The sequence below is a fragment of the Penicillium brevicompactum genome (genome assembly GCF_028827555.1).
Source record: "Penicillium brevicompactum strain IBT 35665 chromosome Unknown utg000002l_segment0_segment0, whole genome shotgun sequence".
In the NCBI taxonomy this organism is placed as follows: Eukaryota; Fungi; Ascomycota; class Eurotiomycetes; order Eurotiales; family Aspergillaceae; genus Penicillium; species Penicillium brevicompactum.
The window spans coordinates 419,759-444,441 of record NW_026623205.1 but is presented as its reverse complement, the minus strand read 5'-3'; the positions used below and the strand labels follow the sequence as shown (position 1 = coordinate 444,441).

The window sequence follows — 24,683 nt, the reverse complement described above, 5'->3', positions numbered from 1 at the left end:
ACAACGATGGTGTAGAGAAAGATAGAATCAAGTGAATGAATGACTGGTATAGATCGTTATTCAACTCGTCAAACCCCCAACGCCAAAAAAGGTGACCTCAACAAAATGATGAACAGAAAGTTTCAATCCCGACATAAAATGCATTCCCATATGTAGGACCATATATCATTCATCCACCCAAGATCCAATGAACCCAAGAATGAGACTTCAAGCAGAGGAAGATGTGATCTTCCCACGGCCGAGCGCAACCACAATGCAACAAAAGAAAGAGAAACATGAAAAAACACTTTTTGTCGCCTTCTCTTCACCAGTCGTCCTCTTCGGGGTTGTTGCGCTTGCCCTTCGCCCGACGCTTGTTACCCTTGAAGTGCTTCTTGGAGTTTCCACCCTTGACCTCAGAGACATCAACGCCGCGTTCCAGAGCAATCATCATACGCTCTTTGCGACCCGTAGGCGCTTTGCGCATCTCCTGGCCTTGCTGAGTGTGTTTGGCCTGGAAGGGGAGAGTCATGCGACCAGCAGAAGGGCCAGTTTCTGAGCCGAAGAAGCCGGTGTCAAGGTTGCGGGAGGTGAGACCAAGCTCGGGCTCCACGGCAGTTTGATTAGGAGCTGACAGGTCCTCTGAAACAAGATCTTCCTTGAGTTCCTGGGGACCAGCAGGCTTCCCGATCTTTGCCTGGGCGATCTGGTTCCGGCGTCTTTCGGGGAGATGGGCGATGTCGTAGAGCTCTTCGTTGAACTCGGCACTGTCGTATGGTGTCTCGTCATCGGCGACGGGGGGAGGGTTGACCCAGAGGAGCTTTCCGTTGACGTAGTCTTTCAACACGTAACGGGCTGCGCGGGACTCGTCGGGTTGACCCAGACCTTGGGTGGAGAAACCGCGGGCGCGGGCGTAGGCGCGGAGAATCTCGCTGGCGGTTGGGACTCCGGTGCCACCTTCTTCGGTGGGGCGCATTCTGAGCTTGACACCGTACACTTGCTCGAAGAAGTGCTTGGGGATACGCTTGGCGACGATACCGGCGGGACCGGTGAACTCGCGCTGCTGGTCGATGGGCAGCACACCGTTGACAACGAGCTCGGCCTTAGTGGTGGCGAAGTTGGGGAACACGAGACCGGGACAATCGCAAAGCATGATCTCCGGGGAGAGGTACAAAGTTTGGAAATGCTTGGTCTTACCGGGGGTGGCAGAGACGGAGACCTTCTTGGCACCGAGGAGGGCGTTGATGGTACTGGACTTACCCACGTTAGGGTATCCAACCAGACCGATGGTGGTCTTCTGCTTGGGCTGTTCGCCGTCCTCTGCAGTCTGAGGGAGAGTTTCTGGGGAATTGGCCATGAAAAGCTCCTCGAGCTCTTCAGTGTCCAAGATATGAGGTCCGAGGGAGCGCTCGGGGTCAGCAAGCTTGGCCATCTCAGCTTCCACTGTGTCCTCCTTCTTATATCCATCATCCTCGTCGTCATTCACATTGATCTTCTGGGCAGACTTGGCCAGCTCAGAATCGGGATTACCCTCTTGCTCTTCCAACAGGGCAAGGGCCTCGTTCTTCTCCTTGGCGAGGTGAGCTGAGAAGAAACGGAAATTGATGTTATGCTTCTCGAAGTAGGTAGCCCAGGCCTGTCTCTGCTTCAGAGACAGCATATCAGCCTTGTTGACCAGCAGCAAGTTCTTCTTGCGCGAGTCGATCTGCTTGACATAATTTTCCAAATCTTCTGAGCGGAACTGCAACGGGTTTCGCGCGTCGACAATCTGAACGACAAGATCAGATCGCTCAATGACACGCCACAACTGGCGCCAGACCTCCAAGTTGCGCTCGAAGGGTGTCATGAGCAGATCGTGGTTCTCAATCAGCTCAGCCAGGCCTCGTCTCCAGTCCAACAGACTGGCCCTCTCCATCTGCTCAAGTTCATTGCGGGTTGTGTTTGAGTCCCACTTGGGTCGGCGGGGAACAGTCAGGCGATCCTTGTTCTGTTGGTGCTTCTTATAAGCCTTCCTCTCGTCGTTGGCGGAGAGGAGGAAGGGGTTCTTCTGATCGGAGTGGATGATCTTGACGTTGTTGATTTTTTCAGCGGTAAAGTCAGTACCGGCCAATTCGGCGGTGCTCAGGAATTCATCGAGCGCGGCTTGCTCAGTAATACTGCGCATCTTGACCCATGATGCCTCCTTGGCCTCGTTGGTGACGTAGGTCTCGCCATTTATGCCTGTGCGCTGAATGGCGTTGTTGTGAGAGGCCTTCTTCTGTGAGGATGCTTTGCCCTTTCCGAACCGATCGTTCATGAGACTGGCACCCAGCCCCACGGAGTTTTTGGATTTAGCCAGAACCATGATGGCAGTGACGTTTTGATCCGAATGTAAATGTTGGAAAAAAATGAAGTCAAGAGCACAACCCCACCTGAAAAAGGGAATTTTGGATTATTCAGACGGATAAGATAACGCTGACTCAGCCCCCTCTATCGGCCATTTGTTGCTTTTTTTTTCTTCTTCTTCTCTTCTTATTTATATAGAACTTGTTTATATGTCTATATATCTTACCTGGCTAATGAAAGTGTGTCAAAAAAAAAGAAAGACCATTGGAAAGAATTTAGAGATACATCATCATAGTGCAGCTGGAAGTGATACATGGGTTTTGATCTATAGAACTAAAGCGGGCCTGCTTAACGAGCCCAATGATATACTAGTACGGAGTACTATGTGCCCAAGTCTCCAAGCGAAGATGCACAATGAGTCAAATTGAAATCCCACCTAGATTGAAATTTGCAAACAGGATCCAGCCAAGTACTCCATAAAACACGCATAACGTCGGATCACTAGATTATAAACGCTTTAAGGACCCCCGGAGAACGAGGGGCGATAAGCACACACGTGACCATATCAATCCCACTTTTTTCTTTTTTTTCCATGCGCAACTTGTTTCTTGACCAACCTAAAGATGCCGCCCAAACAGTGGATGTATGTGCAAGAAACGAGACATGATTGTGCTGTAGCTGACCTTTTTCCAGTGACAAGAAGAACGCGAGCAAGTTCCAGCTCTTTCACCGATCGCAAAATGATCCGTTGATCCACGACGACAACGCGGAGGACCGTTTCCTATACCAGGTCGGCGGACCTGCTCCTGCGCCTGCGCCTGCGTCCTCTACCACTTCGAGGACCTCGAAAAAGCCTCTACCCAATCTTTCCGATCTCCAGTCCGAATATGGCGGCAAGGCTCGCCAGAATGAGGGTGAGGCTGCCACCCACGGTGTCTACTTCGACGACTCTAGCTACGATTACATGCAGCATCTTCGCGATCTGGGCACCGGTACGGGAGACGCCTACTTTGTTGAGGCTAAGGGAGAAAAGACCAAGGGCAGAGCTGGCCGAGGCATGAAGCTAGAGGATGCGCTGCGACAGGTCTCGCTGGTCGACAAAGATACCTACACTCAGAGCTCCTCCGGTGCGCCCAGTCTCTACGGGTCGCAGTATGGCGATATGCGATCTACTGTTTCATCCTATGCCCGCAAGCCCACCTACCAGGATCAGCAGAATGTCCCAGACGCAATTTCCGGTTTCAAGCCAGACATGGACCCTCGTTTACGAGAGGCTCTTGAGGCTTTGGAAGACGAGGCTTACGTGGAGGATGATGGTGAAGATGACATTTTCGGCCAATTGACATCCAATGCAGAGGAAATGGACGAAGGCGACTGGGAGGATTCCCTCTTTGACCACGATGAGGAGGATGATGGATGGGAGTCAGATGCCACCGAAAAAGCGCCTGTGCAGCCCCACAGCACAGATATCCAACACCAAGTGCCTGAAGAACCGTCAGAAGGCCCTGTACAACCGCCCTTGGAGCCTGGCGAGATGCCTGCACCTGACGAGCCTGCGCCCGACATGCAGCCCACTGACCAAGGGTGGATGAGCGAATTCGCCAAGTTCAAGAAGGACGCCAAAGCTGGCAACGCTCCTTCACGCGCTCCTCCCACTATTGCAGCATCCCAAACAATGGCATCGACCGTCTTCACTGCAGGCGGTACCCCCATTCGCCGCAAGAAGCGCAAGGGTGCTTTGACCAACCCCTCCGCGTACTCAATGAGCTCCTCCGCTTTGGCTCGTACCGAGGGTCATCGCCTTCTTGATGACCGTTTCGACAAGGTTGAGCAACTGTACGCGCTCGACGAAGAAGACGAGTACGATGACAGCATGTCTATGGTCAGTGGGATGACCGGTGCAACCGGCATGACTGGCATGTCCATGGCATCATCCCAGGCACCAAGCTTGGTTGATGGCAATGGCGAGGCAGTTCACAGCCGCAGCAACTTCAACAATGTCATGGATGACTTCTTGTCCAGCTGGGACCCCAATACCAGTGCCCAAGCGAAGCGCAACGGTGCCAAGAACAAGCGTGGCAGGAACGGTAACGAGGCTATTGGAATCAGAATGCTCGACGAGGTGCGATCTGGTCTTGGACCGGCTCGTTTCAATGACCGGAAGGGCAAGGCTGCCGGAAGAGCCTAGATGAAGGTATCTACTGCATATGAGACGACGCTCATTGGGAATAAGATCCCAGTCATGACATGGCGTTTGGATTTTTTTCTTTCTTTCTTTTCTATTTACATTTCCTTGTTATTTTCGGCATTCCCGTGCGTTAGGGTTGATATCTCTTGATGGCTAGACCAAAAGTTATGTTTATGTCTTCATGTCTTATATTCCAAGGTTGCGTTCTTACTCTCCACGGACGAGTATATTTTCTACAGTCGCCCACGAATTCACCCGCAATGCATTTGTATCTTCCAACTCAGCACTCCCTGCCGTATCGTAAAGTACGGCCAGGATCCCCTCTGCACGTGCAGCTTGGACGTCGCGAACTTGGTTGTCACCAAAGTAAATGATATCTTTCGTAGCAATGTTGTACTTCTTCAACACAGCGCCGAACAATCCATCCAATTTAGACCTGCCGATCTCGTTCGTCGTTACGAGAACATCGATGTAAGGATGTATGCCAAGTTCGTGTATAGTCCACTCCTGGGCATCTGCCGGGCCCTCAGTGATTACAGTGACCTTTTTTCCTTGTTGGTGGAGTGTCTGTAGCAGCTGCAAGGCACCGTCCTTGAGTGTCAAATTTGCCCGTAAAGAGTCACGGTATACATCTAACAGAGTCTCGAGAAGAACGGTATCAGTGATCCCGTGTGTCTGTAGGAGACGGTCGAAACGTTCCCATCGGTACTCTGTGGAGGTTCTGCCGTCTGTGAAGGCATTGGCGGTTGCGTTGCGCAGGATGACTTGGTATGAATCTTTCAGAGTATCAATGCTGAGATGATTGTGTGCAGTGTGAATAGTTTGAAAAACGTGGTCTGAGGCCGAGGCCGATGCTCGCCGGAACTCGTGGAGGGTGTCGTCTAGATCAAAGCCAAACCAAGGTTTGGAGAAGAGGTCTTGAGAGGACATATTTATGTCCAGCACGTCACCCCGCTTGTTCATATGAACGTGAAAATAAACATCAAACGCCAACCATGCGAAGGTAGAGATCCGCGAAGCCACCAATGTATGAGTCAAGTGCCTAAGTGGAGACGGTCGATGGTGTGATAACCTCAGAAATGAACGAATGTAGATATGGATGTTGCAGTATATTACAAATTCACTATTATGTCAAAAGAAATGTACAGCTCTAGAAAGCACCGCCGACCTTCTCCACGATCCACATGGAAAGCCTCACGTTCCAAGTCACACGACGCTCAGTCCGCCTGAGGTCATCCCTTGAGACAGGACTAGCGTCTTTCTGCAGACGCTCTGTCTCCTCACCAAGCTTGCGCTTGAGCTCTTCATCAGTGGTCACAACCAGCGCACCAGCCTCGAGATCTAAGCTGTAGCTACGCTTGGTGTAGTTGCTACTACCGACGAAAGTGAGACTGGGGTGTTGCTCGTTAGGCAACGTAACCCAAAGACCTTTTGCGTGGTAGGTCCACCCGCCCGGCGTGCCGACCGTTCCCTTGCGCCATTCTTTGAGCTGAATGAAATCAGAAGCTTTCGCCTTGGCAACACGGTCGAGGAATCGAGCTGACAGGTGTGTGTATGCGGCTGGTAGCATCCCCGAAATTCCGGATGAGCCGTAGAATCCATTGGCCCATGGCGAAGCCGTGAGAACTGTGCCCTGAGTGGTGGTAGGCGTGTTCGAGGCAGTAGTTGTGCTTGAGATTAGGAGGGAGGAGAGGACGGGGTGGATATTAAAGTATCCTGCTGTGAAAAGCCAACGCGCTCCGGCAAATGCCGATGAGCTAGATAGAAGGCCCAGCACGGTTGACACGGCGGGGAAATCGGTGGATGTATCGTTAGGTTGCAGAAGGGAGGTAAATTGTGATACAGGGTATACATATGTCCGACTTTCTTCGGATGCAATTGCAGGTTTATTGTCGGTGGACCGGACGATCGGGGTCAGATAGGTCGAGGAATGTTTGATGAAGTCTTTGGGGCAGTCGAGGGGAGACGGAGCCTTGTTTGCGGCAGGCCAGTTCAACACATATTTGGACTTGTCCTGAGGGTCTGGGAGCACCTGGAAGCTCAGGTTGCAGATCGCATGGTGGATTGTAGAGTAGTAATCGGCAAGAGCCTTCACGCTGAACACATGATATCGGTCCAGTCGGTGGGTGAAGTATTCTTCGGACAAATTTGCGCTGAGAACATGTTAGCATCCTTGTTCAAACCAAGATTCGATCAACATCGTACCCCGACAGAATGATTTCGTCGTCAATGCCATACAGCTTCATGTGTTGCAAGCCCCAGCCTTCATTTATCCGACGAGGAATCCATTTCTTCTTCCAGCCAGTCAAGTTGGGTGTATGGAACATCCGAATCTCAACACGTTCCGGTCCATACTCTGCCACCAACGAGCAGAGAAGCGACGCACATGAAGGATTAGGGGTTTCTCGTGTGCCGCGAAGAGCGTCCGTCAGAATCGAGACCTTGAGATCCGGGTTGTTACGAAGACCATCGCTTATGGCTTCCACAAGATCATGCTCTGTCTTGCCGATGTATAAAGTGGAGAGGTAAACGCGCCGCCGGGCATTGCGGATTTTATCCTGCACAAATTGACGTTAGGTCTAGCAAGTGATGAGAAGGATAGTCCAAGATACCTTCAATGTGGAATAGAAATTGGCTGGAGTATCAATGATATGAATCTGAGACGCTGGCACCTCGAACCGAGGCGCAATGCGATCTAGCTCCGCGGTGATTCCTGCTAGAGGTGAAGGGGCAGATGCAGCAGTTGTAGCCCCGGTACCGGTATGCGCAGAGAAGTTTCGGGCGCACAGTCTCCGACGTGCGACCGGGCGCCTCGAGCAACGAAGTGCTTGACCTCCAATTCGACCAAACATGTCTGAATAAACCGGAGACTCGAAGGATTTCTGAATCGGGAAATCCCATGTTGGGTGCAAACAGTGCAAACACACCGCCCTTCTGCAACCTCAAATCACCAATCTCTCGCATCCCATTCGCTCCACATTATACCAGCAAAGATGTCGACCATTGTGAGGACGCTGCGCAACCTTCGCCGGGTCGGCTTCAAGGTCAGTCTCTCCTCGATATTGCTCTCACACAGACTCGGTCACTAACTCCCCACAGGATGCCGCCCACCAGATGCAGGTATGACCGCACACGCTTCCCCCGGATGACCAGGCCAATTGGATAGGATTGGGGCTAACAAAGGTTCCTTCGCTGTGATATAGAACATTGGTATGTTGTTATCAAGCTGGGATATGCGCGGCAGCTGATTGACAATTCATCGCAGGTGATACCAAGGCCGGAACTCTGATCGGTACTGATCGCTTCGGAAACAAGTACTTCGAGAACATGACCGAGGAATTGCCCCGTAAGGAATCCATCCGACTCATCCTATTTTGAACTGGAACATAGAGCTCTAATATCGTCTGCCCGCTCAGTCCGAACACGATGGGTCGACTACAAGGAGGCCGAATACGACGCATCTCACATTGAGCCCGGCTGGTAAGCTCTTTGCCTGAGACACAGACGGGAATATTTCTCAAGGGATATGGAACTAATTGTATACAGGCACGCCTGGATCTCCTACCTCGTCGATGCGCCCCCATATGCCGACAAGATCATGCAGACCGGCGTCCGTCCCTGGGAGCTGGCCGAGCACCGCGCCAACCCAACCCTCAGCCGCGCTGCTTTCAAAACATACTCGACGTACGTGTGCCGATGAATTGGAATCTGCTGTGATCTCGCGCTAACTCATTCCATACAGTACCCGGCCCAAGATCTCTGCTTGGACTCCCACCGCTGCTCCCCGCTAGACTTATTTGCAGTAGCAGTCAATTCAAGTTTCGTTCTGTTCAACCAAACTGAACCTCTAGTCGCTCCATGAAGCGCTTGTTTGAAGGTCTTGGGAAATGTATATAAAGACGTCTTACCGGTAGTTGCTTCCAAGGTTATTTTTTTATGAAGAAAGTCTGTTTTCAAAAATGCGCTTGAAACGTTGTGATATTAGGCTAATCCACATGACAAAACCGAGGTATCTCATTTGTTAAACATCCAAAAAAGACATGCGTTGCCAGGAGGGGGAAATGAAGTAGATACAAGAAGATAGTGACACCCAAAATTTTGATGACCATCACAGAACATAAACACCCGAACCAATGTTCGACCAGTGACGGATTGGTCGTCGATCCTCCAATTCAATACACCACCACAGCACCTGCTTGAGCTTTTCAATCTGCTCGCCAGCCTCGTAAGCCCTCGATAGCGCATACCAAGCCTCAGAACTGTCCCAAGAACTACCAAGTTTTGTCAGGGCCGAGAGAAGACCATAGGCACGATCGCGGGCCGCGAGACGGTGGAGCTGCTTGGGCTCAATATCCTGTGCGGACGAAGGTTCTTCAGCGGGGTCTGCGTTTTCTGTCTCCCGTGATACCTTCAGGTCATCAGTGGAGATAGCCTTGGCAGACTTGGGCTTGGGGGTTTCTGCCAGCAGCGACAAACGCGAGGTGTTGAGATCAACGTCCGCGTTTGAGGGCTCAAGTGTGAGCGTCTCGTCCCAGATGTCTAGGAGAAGATTCGCGAGCCCGATCGTAGCAATCGGGTGATCTTGGTAACGCAGCAGCGCGTCCTCAAAGTGCCTGATAGCATGGTGAGGGTTTGATATGGCCTGGCACAAAAGGCCCTTTTCCGCAAAGACATCAGCCCACAGCTCTTCGGAGCTCTTGGACGCGCCCCAGCCGCGCTTGCTAAAGGACCGAGCGGAGGATTCGTTGGACGCAACAAGCGCCTCAACTCGCGCTACTTGTTTCGAGGCTTCTTCACAAGCCTCGCGGGAATCATCGAACATAGAAGCACGGCGATAAAGTCCAGCAATAACAAGCCAGATCTTGACAAGCAAGCCCAAGGCTTGCTTCTGGGATTGAACCAAAGAGAACTTTGTAACGGCGTTTGTAGGAGAGTCAAAGCGCTGGGAATTTGTTTGACGGACATCTAGTAGCGCCAGTGGTTCTTTCCTGGTATCGAAGGGCTGTGGGATGGGTGGTAATGGATGCGGACTCCTGACAGGTTGAACTGCATAGTCCGGAGTCGAATTTCCAGAGACTGCGATGCCAACCATCTCTGCAGATGTCTCAATTCCATTAGGGAGCGGGGGCTCCTCGACGCGTGGTTTCTCGCCCCTATGGAGACTCGAGCTTCGCTTCTTCTTTAGCCGTTTGGAGTCCGCTCTTTGAATTGTGCATTGCTTTCCGTGGCGACTTAGAGGATCTTCGTCTGTTACTTGGATCGCTGGGGCATCCGAGGCGTGGGCAGGGGGAATAGGTGGTGTGGGTGGAATGAAGGAGTCGAACCCGTTAGGCTGGCTGATACTTCGATCCGGTAATTGGGACATTCTTCGACCGAAGATACTGCTGCGGATGCTCTTAGCTGTCCCAGCAGAACTTTTTGGTGGCACGAGATTGTCACTTCTGGCTTTGTTCTGCCCGGTCTCAAGGTTGAGGTCCTGGAAAAGGGTTCCAAATAAGCCCAGCAACTGTGTGCTGTGGTTGACAGCAGCTTCGGGGCCTTCCAAAAGCTCAATGAACGCGAGTTGTGTGATGCGGGTTTGGACAATGCGTTCTTTCTCCCGCCCTTGCAATCGACTGACAACCGGGCGTTGGCTGGAATTATGTGAATGTCTGGATGACCGTCGATCCCGACTGCCCTTTGAGAATATCTCTCGGGGGAACTGTTCAAACGCAGCTTCACACGAACGGCCAGCAATTTCAAATTCTTGCTTCGCACTCAGCAATAGTGCAAGCAAATGCCAAAGAGAAACGAGGTCTCGTTCTTTCGAAAGATCATCGGAAACCGCTGTAGGTGAGCCGCTTGGGGTCAAAGCCGATTTGATATAGTCGATGGCAGTGTCCAATTCTCTGTTTTCGGCCAAGACGAGGCCGAGTGTATAAAGAGAAGCATAGCTCGTGCTGCATCCGTGTTCCGGCGCGAGACTTTTCTCAAGATAGTCAATTGCCTCGGATCTAATCTCATCGCGAGCTTCATTAACGGGAGTCCAGTTTGCCCAGCATGCAAGACCAACACCGATGGCGCGATAAGACGAAGCCAGCACCGTAGGGGGGATAATCGGCGAAATAAAAGAGCTACTTCCGTTGACATGACCATTTGCAACAGATGGGTCATGTTTCTCAGTATACTCTTTTATCATGTCAGTGAGGTCTCGAGCTTTCTCGGCCTCCTCAAAGGAGCCCAGGCAACTTAATAAAGTCACGCCTTCAGAGAGCGTCTGCAATAAAGTTTCATCCTTCTCCAGTTCACCATACTCGGCTGACTTCTCGGCCCTCTCTTTGGCAGCAGTGACAATCTCAATATATGAATCGAGCGCCTTCAATGCAAGATCAAATTCGGCCAAGGCGGAATGGACATGGAACAGACGCCGGAGTACCAAGTGGGAATGGTAGGTCTTTGTCGCTGCGCGATATAAAATCTGAAATCGACAGATTTAGCATGTTGAAATCCATTAGTATTGGTTTTGGTGCTCACCTCCAATACATTGCGGCCAATAGCATTCTGCCCTCCTTCGCCAAGGTCTGAATCTTGCCATTCAGGGCCACACATGATTTCCCAATTGCTGATTACTTGCTCGATCCACTCTTCGACTTGCAAGTTGTGTGAATCAGCTGTAGGGAATTTGGTCTCACGAAGAAAACTGCCTTCGCAGATGGTCTCTACGCGACGTAATTCATTTGCCTGCTGAGGGCGTTGCGGTCCGTCGTTAGGGCCGGTGTATGGGAGCCCCGTTTGAAGAACAGTTGTGAGGAATGCATAGTAAGCGGTCCAAATGGATGTTCGAGAGGCCGGTGTGGAGTCATCCACATTAGATGGCGCAGGAGTTCCTTGTTTCACAGAAGGATGAGCCGCCCAGGATCGAAGTAATTGCAAAGCAATGTCCACATGTGAGGGATCCGAGCGGATTGGATCCCTGCCCGCTTCCTCACTAGCCAAAAGAGCACCTTTGCCCAGCAGAGATTCCGACCAACTGAGGAATTGAGGGGTAGTGATTGAGGATAGCTTGCCGCCACTAAGCCACGGAATTAGAGATGAAAATGTCCGCAGCGTATCGTCGATATTCGTAACGGCGGACTGTGCATTGGCTGAGGATATGTCAGTAACAGCACGGGAGTAATACCATCAGTAAACAAACCCTTGATGTAGCAACCCTTCACCAAACAGACTTCGGTCCAGGGAGTCGGCTCCTCACCACCACCCGCCAAGCTATCAACTGTCGCAGCAAAGTCTCTGGGTAGACGCGCTGCCGCCAGCCCGGGTTCATTCAACACCCAGTGGATCCATCCCAGGCAGACCTGCGCTTGTAATAATTCTTGGGGCGATCCGTCGCTGTTCTCGATTGTCATCAACAAAGCAGGGATGAGTTCGACGAGGCTAGGCGTCAATGAGGCATCACCGGTGGACACTTGTCGAAGGTGTGCAATCACTCGCGATTCGGCCGTTGCGGTCTGTATCATGCCTAGATTGGAACAGCTCAGTTAGGATGAGATCAACAAACGAGGGGTCAAACCTACAAGTTTTTTGCGGTGCATGCTTTGTAACTTTTCTGATCAATTCGGGCACCTCGTCCCAGTTCCCTAGGCTCCGCGCCTGGTCCAAGGCTGCGCCGTAGCGCTGCCCCTTCTCGGCATTACCTCCCTGCACGTGTCAACAATAAATACTGGGTGGTAATGAGGACTCGATATCGAATACCGAGTGGACGGGGAAGCCCTGGAGGCCAGAATAGCACTTACAGGCATAATTTAGGAGGTTCGTGAATTGGAGAAGAGAGGAAGACAATCAAGCTTCCAACATTCTGAGGCCGATGATCGTCTACCTCGCAGGGGTGGAGAGCGGATTACGTACGTGACGGTAATTTAACACCGAGGCTTCACATGGTCCAAGCTTTTTGGCAGAAAAAAAAGTTGCGGAGATACTTTCGTTTTTTTTCTTGTTGTTGCTTCATTCCCCTTTCATTGCCAGGCGCATTTTTGAGCTTGGGTCACCTTTCCCGTCATGACTTCGGCTACTTTGCGCGCGATCACGCATCGCTTAACAACGACCCCCGTGGAGCAATTGCCCTCCAAAGCCTCCTTGCTTGCGACTTCATTGAACGATTGCGCCGCCCTCCTCTCGGCCCCGCAAGCTCAGAAATCTGGAAAGTCCGATAACGAAAATGCTGTTCAAATCCATAAGTTGAAGACTAGATTGGCTAGTCTGCTGCAGGATCGCAGTATCGAGGGAAGATGGACAGCTGTGGTTTTGGTCAAAGCTGCGGTCGAAGCTGGTCAATGGGAGATCTTACGTGGATATGAGCCCATCGTTCGCAGTTTGATTGGAATTCTAGCGGTACGAATGAATTTGCAATTCCGATGTTTCAATATTCGGTTGTCTAACTTTCCCTAGAAACCCGATCCCATCTCCACGAGAAAGATGTGTATCATTACTCTCACTCGGATCTTCCACCTCACATACCAGTACCCAACGCTTGTCCGAGAGATTACGACCCCTCAACTTCCAGGATTTATCACTGCCGCTCTGAACTTGGTTTCCACCGCGACCAAGACCTCTTCGGGCTCAACCCGCAAGTCGAAGCCTAACACCCCGTTCATGGAGATCGTTTTGCACGCCTTGCTGGAATTGATCCCTAGACATATCACAATCTTCCGACCATTCAGCTCCCAGCTTCGATCTCTTCTCCAGGAGGTGATTGGATCCTCATCAGTGTATTTCCCGAGTCAAGTCGTTCAAGCCGCGGAGCAATTGCTTGTCTCTCTTCACAAGTGTGCACCGAAGGACCAGGCGACTACTGGGTGGAAAGACGATTGCAAATCAACGATTCTTGCAATTCATCAAACGACTGACAATGTATACCGGGCCGTGGTGGAACAATGGGAGTCAGTTGATGGGAACTTGACTCACGCACGACCAAACTGTAGCCAAGAAATAAGCAGTGAGGGTCCGGATAGTCTTGGACTGCCAGCGTGGCAGGGACTGCACGCAGGTGTGGATAGACTTGTCGCGCTTCTAGAGATTCTGTCTGGGTTCCTATCGACCCCATCTGCTGCTGCCGTTGCTCTCCCCTTGGGCGCTATCCTTGATGTGACCTCTAGGCTTACAGCTGTGACCGTTCCCTTGAACGGCGAACCATCCCAATCCGGCATCCAGTTCAACAAGGAAATCAGCCGCGATGAGCGGGAGGGACTTTGGATGGAACTTCCTCGGATCCACATCGCCTGTATGGGTTTGCTTTCTAACGTCGTTGGTGTATTGGGAACCAGCGCCACTTCGGTCACACAGACCGTTCTGGAACAGGCAGTCTGGACCTTCAAGGGCGAGAACTTCAACACTGACCTTCGTTCTGCCGTCTACGGTTTACTTCGTTCCCTGGTGCCCTTGAACGGACCTGCAATGGCGAAAGAAAGTGTGGTCTCTTTGACCAACGTTGTGCGTTCTTGTTGTCACGATCTTCTCCCCCCGGTTGAAAGTTCAAACCAAGCAGCAAACCCTGGCTCCGATCCCAAGGCAAAGCCAAAGGGTGGCTATGGGGCAAACAACGCGGATGCTTTCTTGAACATCGAGTTGCAGAAGTCTCGTCAAACCCAAGTGTCTTCTCCGCTTTTGGATCTGCAACAGAATGCATCCGGTCTTTTGCAGGCAATCCTGGTTTCAATCCCCGCCGAGCTTGTTCCGCCATCCGTCAGAGCTGAAATCGACCGCACCATCATCCTGACAACCGATAAAGAGCCTATGCTCGCAAGTGTTTTGAACCCGGTGCCCGCGGCAAAGGGCCGCGGCGCAGGCTCCAGTATCATCCCATTCCTGGTCCGGCCTTACGCCGACCAGATGGAAGTGGAGGCTCTGGTCCGCCCTAGAATGCCTGTCTTGATGACCGCCCCGGAGCTTGATGCCTACATTGATGAAGACGAGGAGGAAGTGGAAGATGAAGAAATGGTCGATGATGCATACAAGGCTGCCCCCAAAACCGCCGATTTCTTGAAGCAGCCCGTCTCAATGCCCATTCATGTGCCACAGGCGGAACAGCCCAAGGCCGCAGACCCAGTTCCCACCTTCCAGAAGAGAACATACACCGAGGAGTCCACGACGCAGGAACCGGCACCCAAGAAACAGGATGTTCAGGACAAGAAAACACGTTTCGAGGAGCTTGTTCCAACCGCCTCCACACCACAGCCATTCTCTCAACCCGCTCCTTCAATCACTCAATCGGAGGCCCCTAAGGTGTCTGCCCCTGTCTCCACGACTTCTACCACTGTGACCACGCAGGTCACAGAGGAAGAAGAGGATGACAGTGGTGATGAAATGCCCACCCTCAACGTCGACTCTGATACCGACGAAGAGGATGACGATGTTACGATGGACGGTTAACTGTAAATATATGTGTCCGATTGTTCATTATATAATATCCCTTTGAACCCATGACGGTGACAAGGAACTCAAAAAGATTATGATTTATTCATCCATGCCATTCATCTCACAAAACCCGTATACCACTTCCCCAATATGTACCATCACTCCAATATCGGAACCAGGGTTCTCTCCAACACCACCAACCTTCACCTTGCATTCCGAATCCAAGACCACGCAATGGACTAAATGGGACAGGCTCCATTAGCCACAGGCCTCCTCTCGCAAAGTCATCTGCAATGAGACAGCCCGAAGCCATCAACCAGCAAAAGACAATCGAAAAATTTGCCGTCCGTCTCACCCATCTGGGTGTACCGTCAAGGGGCAGTCTTGGGAGAACACCAGTCTTGAACACCTGCTCCGCCAGTATTGCAACGCCCTGCAAAGCGAAGAACAAAAACGGCCCAGATACCGGACGTGTAGTCGCAAGCTGAGTGCGGCTTCCGCAAGCATGGATGAGACCGCTGATGCAGAAAGCCACCGTCACGTACACAAAGCGTCTGAAATTCAACCGAGAAGTCAGGCTGGTAGGTAAAAAGGATAGAATCCATCGTGCTGTATTCACAAACCCATTTCGAAACAGCTGGTGCCACCATTTGCCCCAACAGCCCGCCAGTCCATTATCAAGGACAGGTTGGATGAAAGGTCCGAATGTGTCAGAATACAACCACGAAGTTCCCAGCGGAGCAGCAGTGAGGCCCCGGGCTGCATTGGGGAATGCGAGAGACAGCCCGAGGAAGAATATTGCGTTCAATGGGGTAACAAATTCAAGGGCAACATAGACACTTCCAGCGCTGTATAGGCAGCGACAGAGCTGGGCTAGAACAGGGTGAATCTCCAGCCCTGGGAAGTAGAAAAATGGAAATGGTGGAGGCGAAACTGAATAAGATGGAGCAATGCCACGGAAATATGGGTCTGGCATCAGTATAATGACTTTCAGGACATCCAAAATGAGATATGAGATGAAAAATCTGCGAAATGCAGCCCGGACTCGCTCTTTAGCAGTTGGGAACGTAGAGTCTTCTTGTGCTTTGATATTCTCCGTGAACCCCGAATGCAACTGGACATGAATTGATCGAGGCAATGGGCCTAAATGAGGAGCTCGCCAATTCCACTCCGGTCCTCTAAGATTGAAAAACAATCCAGCACACCACTCCAGACGATGCGAGAACTTGGCAGGGTAAGACTGCCAGACAAATGCATCACTTTCAAGTCGTTTGGATGATGAATCATTCGAAGCAGGATTGTTGTTCTGGTCAAGTTGCAAATCCTGGAGTTGCCCGCTAGAAGGCTTTCTTTCGATACGCTTGTGATCACGCTCAAGATCCGTGAAAATAAACAACGTGGCAGTCCATATCAGCCACCATGCGGTCATAAGCCCGAGCATGTAACCATTTCCTCCAACGACCGCGCGACGGTTTTGAAAGATTTCTATGGCAATGCCCACACAGACAGCAAAAAGCACTTTCCGAATATGATGGCCGCCGCTGCTGCGTGGAATGGCAAGGCCTATCATGGGCAAAACATGAATTATGACCACATGGTAGAGAAACATGGGCTTATAGACACCCTGGTCGATCAAGATATCTAGCTCGCTCTCATAGCTCTTGGCAAGATCCCTGTAGGAGCCATAGCGGGGATCGGCCATGTGGGACGCCACTGCCTCGGTGGTGCGCTAAAACCAGGGTGCGGGTTATTCGAAAATTAACGCTTGGCACAGACCAAATTCGGCCCAAATGCGGTCCCTAAATGCGGTTCGGGAATAATGCAAGATGTAGAATGAAGAATGAACAGTATCTGTGGCACAACGACGTAGCCAACGTGAGAATGTCACAAATCAGGATATACGTGGTCACGTGGTCTTTTATTTACACCTCAGGCCGCAATTTTAATTTTTATCTTTCACATCTATGTGAACAGGGTCAATTGCCTATCTCATTTTTTTGAAGTGATCCATTATCTGGAAAGTCTGTGGATCTGTGGCTTGTCCAAGGGTCCCGAGGTCAGATATGAAAATTATGGGGCAGCGGAGCATCTCCGGAGTGCGGTATCTAATGCTCGGAGGAGCTCCCCTGTAAATATTGCGGGGATCACCATGACCGGCAACTAGAGATAGCTCCAAAATCGATCCATAAGCCATTGTCAGCGAGAAAATTAGTATTGAAAACTACGCTGTAAAAAACTTCATTCCAAATTGTCACACAATTTACAGATTTGTGTTTGGAAGTCAAGCTTTAACAATGTCACTGAACGATATTCAAGGTCGCTTATCCCTAATTACAGGCGCATCGGGAGGGTGAGCTACCCCTTTGCTCTTATACTTCAATATGTGAATACAAAACAGCTAACGGTCATCGTTATCTTCCAGCATAGGTGCAGCTTGCGCGCACCAGCTCGCACAGCATGGAGTTCATCTCGCCCTGACCTACTCAACCAACTTAACATCGATGAAGGAAATTGTTGCCGACATTCAGTCTAAAAACGCCGATCTAAACCTCCGTATCTCCATACACCAAGTTGATGTCGGATCTGCTGATCAGATCGAGGCCATGTTCCAAGAAATTGATGCTAAACACGGCCACCGACCAGACATACTTGTTTCAAATGCTGGATACGGCAAGCGCATCCCCGATGTGTCAGATATCTCCCTTGAAGAGTTTGATTTTACTATGAATATCAACTTAAGAGCTTCATTCATCTTGGTAAAGGGCGTTGTGGAGCACATGAAAGCTCAGAAATGGGGGCGCATCATCTTCATGTCCTCGATCGCTGCTCAGGGTGGTGGCATCAATGGTTGTCGTAAGTTCATCCCTGTTCCACACTGATTTTCTTTTAGGAAAAGGGAATAAACAAATCACGAACGTATCCTCTGACCAAGTTTCTTCTTTCAGATTATGCAGCGTCAAAGGGTGGTCTTTCGGGTATGATGAAGAATCTCTCCACCCGCCTCGCCGAGTATAACATTAGTGTCAACGATGTGGCACCGGCTATGATTGGCGATACCGGCATGCTTTCCTCTGCGGCAGCATTCCCTGAAGTGGCGGCCAGCGTTCCACTCAAGCGTCTGGGAACGCCTGAAGAGACGGCAAATGTTGTGACTATGTTAGCGAAAACTGGTTACATGACTGGTCAAAGTCTCTTATTGGCGGGAGGACTCAAATAAGAATTTACACTTTGTATTTTATGTCGGGTTTTCTTGCCAATTCCAAGTCCATTTGTTTTGTAAACAGCAAGCCTACTCCGTAGGGATTGCATTTTCGAGTTAGTCTTGCCAGGGGTTTAGCGTCCCAGTTGTTCTGTTTTGTAATGTGTCAGAGTGTTCGACGTCTTAGTTATAATTCACAGCATACTTCCAACATTCTGTTACGGATCACTGCCACCTTTCAAGTTAAGGAAAAGTATCTTTGAGATTATCCCGAGGTCTCTCAGGAATTTTGCATGACCCACAAGGCCGAATTACGGAGTACAGTACGGAGTATGTGCGGGAACATGGCGATCACAGCTCCACAAAGCCATCCGCGATAAATACATATCACCTTATGTTCGTTTGAGAAATTCGAGGAAGGTAGCTGGATATATCTTGTACCAAGGTCTTCCACACACTTGTAGCTTTCTGTTGGGGTTTAAGGGTACTAACTTACTCCAGACGGACAGCCTGATTGGATTGTGTTTGACTGGTTTGCTTTGATCATGTCATGTGACAGTCGGACCCGTGGACTCCCCTTTTAGAGCCTCCTGCTGCAAATACTCAAAGGAGTCACAGCACTTCTCAAAATGCTGTCGCAGCTATGGAAATATTGTGCGAATGTTCATTCAGCTATCAGATCTCTTCTTTACGGCTCTTTTGGCTTCATCCATCGCCTAGTGCCTCCTTTCATAAAGGATTATTTGTCCACACGTGAAGAGCCTCACAATCTTGAGCGGTGCGGAGGCCCTCTATCAGAGAATGATTCTCCAACTATCGCGAAGAACCACGTTTTGAGGTTGGATGAAAGGGATGAAGTTGTCTTTCCCAGCATAAACCCAGATCTTGTCCCCTATGAGCCTTTCAACGAAACATTGGGTCAAGGCTCAACCTCATTAATAGCAAGAATAAAACCGGGTGTCGTCATCAAATATCCCAGGTTCTCGTGGTGGCATTCTGAGGCAGCCGATTCACACGCTCTTATAAAGGATATCAAGCGTGGTTTCGAGGTTGAAGAGCGACTTTTGGATATCTTAGGGGCACACCCTAGAATAATACGGTATGTCAGCCAGAGCCAAGCGGTTCCCTCTGTTAATTTTTTATTCGACTACAGCTATCTTGGTATCTCAGAGGAGCCTCGTGGATTACTCTTCGAAGAAGCTAGTGATGGCAATTTACAAATTTACATCGACCAGCATCATGATGCTATCGATCTATGTCTTCAAAAAAAGTGGTGTCGGCAGGCAGCAGAAGCCGTTCACTATATTCACCAAAAGGGTGTCATTCATTCCGACCTACGGCCAGAGAACTTTTTATTACACTCCGACTCCAAGGGCAAGCTCGATCTTCTACTCTGCGACTTTGGTGGATCAATGAGTGGTGAAATTGACGGTGGACATCTTCCAGATTCAGGGTTTTTTAACCCATGTAAGCCATGGGTGTCAACAGAGGCTGTAGACATCTTCAGCCTGGGGTCGGTTTTTTACACGATAATGACCGGCCATTGGCCCTACAAGTCTCCTGGGCCATTCAATTCCATGGCAGAGAAAGAAGACTACGATGAATTGGTAGACACGCTCTTTGCTTCTCAAAAGTATCCTCCGGTCGATAGTATACATGGTGGTACCGTGATACAAGGATGTTGGACTGAAAGATACTACGATGTAGGGGCACTCATTCGAGATCAAAATTTGTCAGATAGGTAGGAGCTATTCCATACAGACATAGACAGGCTCATACAGCACTCTGAACATAAGTACATTCATGTCCGATCATTCTGCTTCATTCTGCAAGTCCAGACCAGAACAATGATTCAACTTCGCAGCCCTCAGCTAACAAAACAGTCTTGTCATAATTCTCTGGATCCCACCCAAATTTAGGTCGAATTTTATGGGTTTCTGCAACCGTGGGTTCCGCATTTTCCTTTCACACGGGTTGAGCCCAGCGAGTTTTCCTTGCGACCTGGGCAAGCGGAGGTGCCGATCTTGGAACAAGGCTGGAAGTTGACATCTTCCTTGATCCTATCGCCGCACTGGTAGATCTTGATGGTAACATTCACGGTGCACATGCTGAAATCGACATAAGTAAGTTGACGAGATGTACGTTTGTGGTCAAGACGTACCTGACAGAGTAAAAGTCTTGGACTTTATTTGTTTCTCAACTGGAAGTTGCTTGAGGGTGATTTTCTTTTGGAGGGAGATTTCGGTGTTCGATCTTGTTGAAGGGAAATAGTCGGGGGGGGGTTCATTTTATAGACAGTCTTGGGGGCCTCGGCGGTTGTAAACTCTTCACTATCCAACAGTTGCGCCTGACAATCACCAAAGCCAATAGCATGCATGTTGTAAGCCCTTTTTCCAACTAATACTGCAAGGCAGACATCTATCAGTGGTTGTAAATTGCTCACCTTCCAACAGTTGCGCCAACAATCACCAAAACCAACAGTTTGCATGTTGATTACCATGTCATCCACTATTCCAACAAGGCATACATCCATCAGTGTTGGAAAATGAGTGGCGCATGATCATTGCGCTCTGAGAGCGTAGGCAACAACTAGGTTGGCGGCTAGGTTGGTCAAAATGCAGATCCAATCACAGCTCCTCACGATGCCACATCCTCTCTGGTATGACCAAAAAGTGATTTCGAGGAGCCTCCCAGTACCGAATGTCGTTGTTGGAATGAAACTGCTGGATAACTCTGCCATTGGTCATAGACTGCTTTTAGGACACCATTTGCCACGACCCTTGAAATTTATGCCTTGTGTTATTTAATATACAGGGGCTCTAGAGCCACCTGACCGAGTACTTATGTCAGTATCAGGCATGAAAAAAGAGTATCTTCTGTCATACTTCGCGCCTCCCCTGGATGGGTGGTTGGCACGCCTGACTGTCAACTCCAGGGCTGTAGCTGAAGGGGAACCAATTTTGGATGGGATCTTAATCACTAACACAGAAGAGTGAACAACTTGATAAGTTGGACGCTAAGATCAGCAGTAGAGAATGACCATACCAACAATTTCGGGTGGGTCATAGCGGTGTTCCAGGGCAGTGAGTTGCTGGAAATCTAAATTAACAGTCTAAGAGGGAAGAGGTAACTAGCCGTTTTGGGGCCTAGAAGCAGCTGTTTTTAACCAACCCACGGACCTTCCCGGATCCTTCCTCATATTCTACATGTGCGATGTAATTTGCTGCAAGATACGAAAGTTGAATGGCCAATCTGTTCTTTATGCATTCTACACCTTGATGGATGTAAATTGAGAGAGAGAGAGAGAGAGAGAGAGCATATTTTTGAAAACAAAAACACAAATTGTAAAGACTAAATGGAAAGACAAGAGGGAAGAATTCAAAGAACCTAGACACACCACGGGGGCAATGTACTTCGGGTTTTCCACAGGTCCAAAAAGTCCCAAGGTTGGGCTTGAAGAAAAGATTTGATCACACATAGAAAAGCATCATCGAGTTAAAACGCTACATAAATATCCATCTCTCTCACAATCTGTTGAAACCTATAATTCGCAAAGACCGGGGTAATCATAAAAAACAGCACACTCCTGCAACATACATTTCATCGGTTAAACGGGCAAAACAACCTTCACACCCATGTACTCTCGCTGGTGCATAATCTTGCCATCAATAAGGACTTGGTCGGCACCAACACTGTTGCGAACCTGGTCGGTAGGGTCGGTAGCAGTGGCGATCTGAATCTCGCGCCATTGCTTGTTGGTGGGAACCAGCTTTCCTTGAGAAGTGAGGTTCTTGAACTCCTTGTAAACACCTTGCTCCTCGATGCATCCTTCTCGTTGGATAAGAGGTGAAGCTATTGTTCTGTGTTAGTGTAGTTCTTGTAGTTCCAACATCTGGCAGGCTTTTTCACTCACATGTAGCAGGGCCCATGCGTAAATCACCAAGAGAGCTGTTGAACAGCACCAATGAGAGACGCTCCTGATCCAGCTGATCAACAGGGGGCTTGTAGACACGGTGACGAGTAGCCTTGAAGTGACCACCGGAAACAATCTCCAAAGTATCACCAATGTTAATGACAAGAGCACCGGGCTTGTAAGGCACGTAGTACCATTTCTCATCACGGCCCCAGATCTGGAGACATGAGATGGGAACAGAGAACAGAAGTGTAGTCAGACCGAAGTCGGTGTGGCCGTGCATGCGCAGGCCCTTGGAAGCTTCTTGGGTCTTCTTCTGAACGGGACGGAAAAGTGCGTGGCGGAAGTATCCCTCGCCAGTAGGGCTACCGTGGGACTGAACGTTGTCCCAAAGGTAATCATCGGGCAATTCGAGGACGCGAGAGAAGAGTGTGAGGAGACGTCGGTTCACGGACTTCGTCAGGTAGTTGCAGAACTCCTCGATCTCGTCCATGAAGGGGTGCAGGCATGAAGGCACACGGTTGATGTCGCTCCAGTCAGGCTTGTACCAGTTGAACTGCTCGATGCCATCTTCGGGTCCACGGTTACGCTAGATGAGGAAATCATCAGTTTGGCTGTTGCTTGATAGCTTGAAGATATGTCTCCTACCTTGAATCCGAATGGGTGCTTGTACCCGGACCATTCGCCGGTCTCTGGGTTGAAAAGAAGGCGCTCCTTGTCCTCTTCGCTGATGTTGTGGTATAGATATTGGGCGAGGGAGAATTGGCGGTGAAGCTAACAGAGAGTAAAGGTCAGTAAAAATGATTCGTACGATTTTCAGAAGGCTCACTCATACCTGTTCTAGGGAGATTCCGTAGTTCTCAAGGAACAAGAAGCCATCATCACGAATAGCCACCTTGACCTGCTGCACAAGCTTTTCAACAACCGCAGGGTCTTCTGAGTCCATCAAAGAGAGATCAATGGAGCTGAGCTCGGCAAAGTTCTCCTTTTGCTGAGTGACTGGAGGAGGAACCCATGTTGGCACAAAGGGCTTGCCAGCAAGGTCGGCAGATGGAGGGTTGAAGGGGGCTGAGGGTGCCATAGTGTAGTTTGAATGAAGTTCACTGTGATTCTGTGATTGATGCTGAGAGTGATGAGGGTTATCAGATCAAGTCTTATATCCTTTAGACACTATCACGACCAAACTGCCTATCTGTATATCGGATATCCGGGGCAAAGTCATGCTTCTTTCGGTTAGATTGCATGAGCCCATAAATGTGGATGTAAACTTTGCTGCTCTCCATAGTTTCCACCCGGAAGAGAGCTCCTCTTCCTATCGAGATGTCATGCTGATAGTTCGAACAAAGTTCAACCTAAACCATAATCGGAATAAGATTTGCTGGTTGCATTGTGGGGAAAGTCTACCATGAGCGATAGCGGCCACCTGCTTATCTTGCATTTTTGCACCCACGATAAGGGTGTAACTGTGGGGATTTCATAATGGCCGCAATCATCAACTGTTTTCACTCTGCTCCTCCCACTCCTCCCAACTCCTCCCATTCCCGTCGGCCTGGTCTTTCATTCCGATAAGGATCTCTTATCGTACTTCGTGCTCCTCCATGATAATGAACATTACCCCTCTTGATTGGGGTAGCTCCAGATAATTTAAACAAGCCAATACCTGCATCTGGATCACAAACTCATACAATTTCAATTCAATTCTAGACTTTATCCAATCTTCCAAACCTCAATCAAGATGTCTCGCCAACTCATCTCCAGCGAAAAGTTCCCTACCAAGCCTCACAACTGTGAGTTTGCAATCATTGAGCCTTAGCTTTATGAGATCCATACTGATTGTTCGCAGGCCCCGCGGTCAAGGTTCCCGGTCTCGTCTTTTGCGCAGGCCAAACTGCCACAGGAGAGATTAAGCAAGCTACAGTAAGTCACCTCAGTTCTTCAATGCATTGAGTTGAACAATACAAGAGCAACTTGCTAATTTCTCGTGTCTTACGCAGAGGACCGTTCTCCAAAACCTCAAGGAGGTCCTCGAGTTGTCCGGCTCTTCCCTCGAGCAGGTCGTCAAATACAATGTCTACATTTCCGATATGAAGGATTTCGCCGCTATGAACGAGGCCTACATTGATTTCCTTCCTCAACCTATGCCCTCTCGCTCTTGTCTTCAGGCCCTCGCCCCTGGCAACGGCACAGTCATTGAGATTGAATGCATTGCCCAGGTTTAAGAACACGATATCATGAATTACATATAGACAAAAAAATGAAATTTTTACTTTTAATGAGACAAATCTTGCTTCCCTAAATACTCTATACATTGTAGTACTTATCTGCGATACCTAGCGACCACGTGGTGTATGGCTGTAGACGTTTTTATACCGAGGGTGTTATTTGGAAAAATACCTACTATCCAAATACGATGGTACCTAGACCAACATCCATTTGGGCCGAACCCACAATAAGGATAGACAATGGTTTAAACTGAACCACACCTCCTGCTCTCAAGGATTGTGCAAATCCGATCGAGGTACGACGGTAAAAATTCTTATTACACAAGCAAGCCTACTTTCAATCTTGGAGGATACCAGATAACCTTTTCAAGGTTGAAGATTGATTCAAACTCGAAGGCAAGCTACGCGCAGTATGTGAACATGACTATTGCGAGCACCACTCTCCCAGCCAGATCCCATGTATTCCAA

The 24,683-nt window shown here is 49.7% G+C and overlaps 13 protein-coding genes across 13 annotated transcripts; 6 read left to right on the top strand and 7 right to left on the bottom strand.

The window, feature by feature from the left end:
• Positions 1-304: 304 nt before the first annotated feature.
• Positions 305-2,323, bottom strand: N7506_002949 (ribosome biogenesis GTPase LSG1; the record flags this gene model as incomplete). Its single annotated transcript, XM_056952244.1, has 1 exon — positions 305-2,323. One exon carries the CDS (start codon positions 2,321-2,323, stop codon positions 305-307), a length of 2,019 nt encoding a protein of 672 aa, XP_056813936.1.
• A 604-nt stretch (positions 2,324-2,927) lies between these two features.
• On the top strand, positions 2,928-4,492 carry N7506_002948 (ribosome biogenesis protein LTV1; the record flags this gene model as incomplete). The annotated part of the gene is made up of 2 exons (XM_056952243.1): positions 2,928-2,947; positions 2,998-4,492. The coding sequence occupies 2 exons, from the start codon at positions 2,928-2,930 to the stop codon at positions 4,490-4,492; spliced, it is 1,515 nt and encodes a 504-aa protein (XP_056813935.1).
• A 207-nt stretch (positions 4,493-4,699) lies between these two features.
• On the bottom strand, positions 4,700-5,422 carry N7506_002947 (HAD family hydrolase; the record flags this gene model as incomplete). The annotated part of the gene is made up of 1 exon (XM_056952242.1): positions 4,700-5,422. The coding sequence occupies one exon, from the start codon at positions 5,420-5,422 to the stop codon at positions 4,700-4,702; it is 723 nt and encodes a 240-aa protein (XP_056813934.1).
• Positions 5,423-5,642: 220 nt separating this feature from the next.
• On the bottom strand, positions 5,643-7,344 carry N7506_002946 (CDP-diacylglycerol--glycerol-3-phosphate 3-phosphatidyltransferase; the record flags this gene model as incomplete). Its single annotated transcript, XM_056952241.1, has 3 exons — positions 5,643-6,645; positions 6,698-7,050; positions 7,105-7,344. 3 exons carry the CDS (start codon positions 7,342-7,344, stop codon positions 5,643-5,645), a joined length of 1,596 nt encoding a protein of 531 aa, XP_056813933.1.
• A 141-nt stretch (positions 7,345-7,485) lies between these two features.
• On the top strand, positions 7,486-8,283 carry N7506_002945 (complex I NDUFA12 subunit family protein; the record flags this gene model as incomplete). The annotated part of the gene is made up of 7 exons (XM_056952240.1): positions 7,486-7,536; positions 7,592-7,612; positions 7,696-7,702; positions 7,758-7,838; positions 7,909-7,972; positions 8,039-8,176; positions 8,235-8,283. 7 exons carry the CDS (start codon positions 7,486-7,488, stop codon positions 8,281-8,283), a joined length of 411 nt encoding a protein of 136 aa, XP_056813932.1.
• A 317-nt stretch (positions 8,284-8,600) lies between these two features.
• N7506_002944 (uncharacterized protein) lies at positions 8,601-12,270 on the bottom strand (the record flags this gene model as incomplete). The annotated part of the gene is made up of 5 exons (XM_056952239.1): positions 8,601-10,949; positions 11,006-11,616; positions 11,667-11,990; positions 12,046-12,169; positions 12,265-12,270. The coding sequence occupies 5 exons, from the start codon at positions 12,268-12,270 to the stop codon at positions 8,601-8,603; spliced, it is 3,414 nt and encodes a 1,137-aa protein (XP_056813931.1).
• Positions 12,271-12,526: 256 nt separating this feature from the next.
• N7506_002943 (RIX1/PELP1 family protein) lies at positions 12,527-14,896 on the top strand (the record flags this gene model as incomplete). The annotated part of the gene is made up of 2 exons (XM_056952238.1): positions 12,527-12,859; positions 12,917-14,896. 2 exons carry the CDS (start codon positions 12,527-12,529, stop codon positions 14,894-14,896), a joined length of 2,313 nt encoding a protein of 770 aa, XP_056813930.1.
• A 106-nt stretch (positions 14,897-15,002) lies between these two features.
• Positions 15,003-16,583, bottom strand: N7506_002942 (wax synthase family protein; the record flags this gene model as incomplete). The annotated part of the gene is made up of 1 exon (XM_056952237.1): positions 15,003-16,583. One exon carries the CDS (start codon positions 16,581-16,583, stop codon positions 15,003-15,005), a length of 1,581 nt encoding a protein of 526 aa, XP_056813929.1.
• Positions 16,584-17,175: 592 nt separating this feature from the next.
• On the top strand, positions 17,176-18,098 carry N7506_002941 (SDR family NAD(P)-dependent oxidoreductase; the record flags this gene model as incomplete). Its single annotated transcript, XM_056952236.1, has 3 exons — positions 17,176-17,231; positions 17,304-17,734; positions 17,827-18,098. 3 exons carry the CDS (start codon positions 17,176-17,178, stop codon positions 18,096-18,098), a joined length of 759 nt encoding a protein of 252 aa, XP_056813928.1.
• A 611-nt stretch (positions 18,099-18,709) lies between these two features.
• Positions 18,710-19,825, top strand: N7506_002940 (protein kinase family protein; the record flags this gene model as incomplete). Its single annotated transcript, XM_056952235.1, has 2 exons — positions 18,710-19,179; positions 19,234-19,825. The coding sequence occupies 2 exons, from the start codon at positions 18,710-18,712 to the stop codon at positions 19,823-19,825; spliced, it is 1,062 nt and encodes a 353-aa protein (XP_056813927.1).
• Positions 19,826-20,007: 182 nt separating this feature from the next.
• N7506_002939 (uncharacterized protein) lies at positions 20,008-20,187 on the bottom strand (the record flags this gene model as incomplete). Its single annotated transcript, XM_056952234.1, has 1 exon — positions 20,008-20,187. The coding sequence occupies one exon, from the start codon at positions 20,185-20,187 to the stop codon at positions 20,008-20,010; it is 180 nt and encodes a 59-aa protein (XP_056813926.1).
• A 1,500-nt stretch (positions 20,188-21,687) lies between these two features.
• On the bottom strand, positions 21,688-23,074 carry N7506_002938 (uncharacterized protein; the record flags this gene model as incomplete). The annotated part of the gene is made up of 4 exons (XM_056952233.1): positions 21,688-21,932; positions 21,994-22,582; positions 22,642-22,767; positions 22,829-23,074. The coding sequence occupies 4 exons, from the start codon at positions 23,072-23,074 to the stop codon at positions 21,688-21,690; spliced, it is 1,206 nt and encodes a 401-aa protein (XP_056813925.1).
• A 654-nt stretch (positions 23,075-23,728) lies between these two features.
• N7506_002937 (RidA family protein) lies at positions 23,729-24,212 on the top strand (the record flags this gene model as incomplete). Its single annotated transcript, XM_056952232.1, has 3 exons — positions 23,729-23,780; positions 23,837-23,910; positions 23,988-24,212. The coding sequence occupies 3 exons, from the start codon at positions 23,729-23,731 to the stop codon at positions 24,210-24,212; spliced, it is 351 nt and encodes a 116-aa protein (XP_056813924.1).
• Between the last annotated feature and the right edge of the window lie 471 nt (positions 24,213-24,683).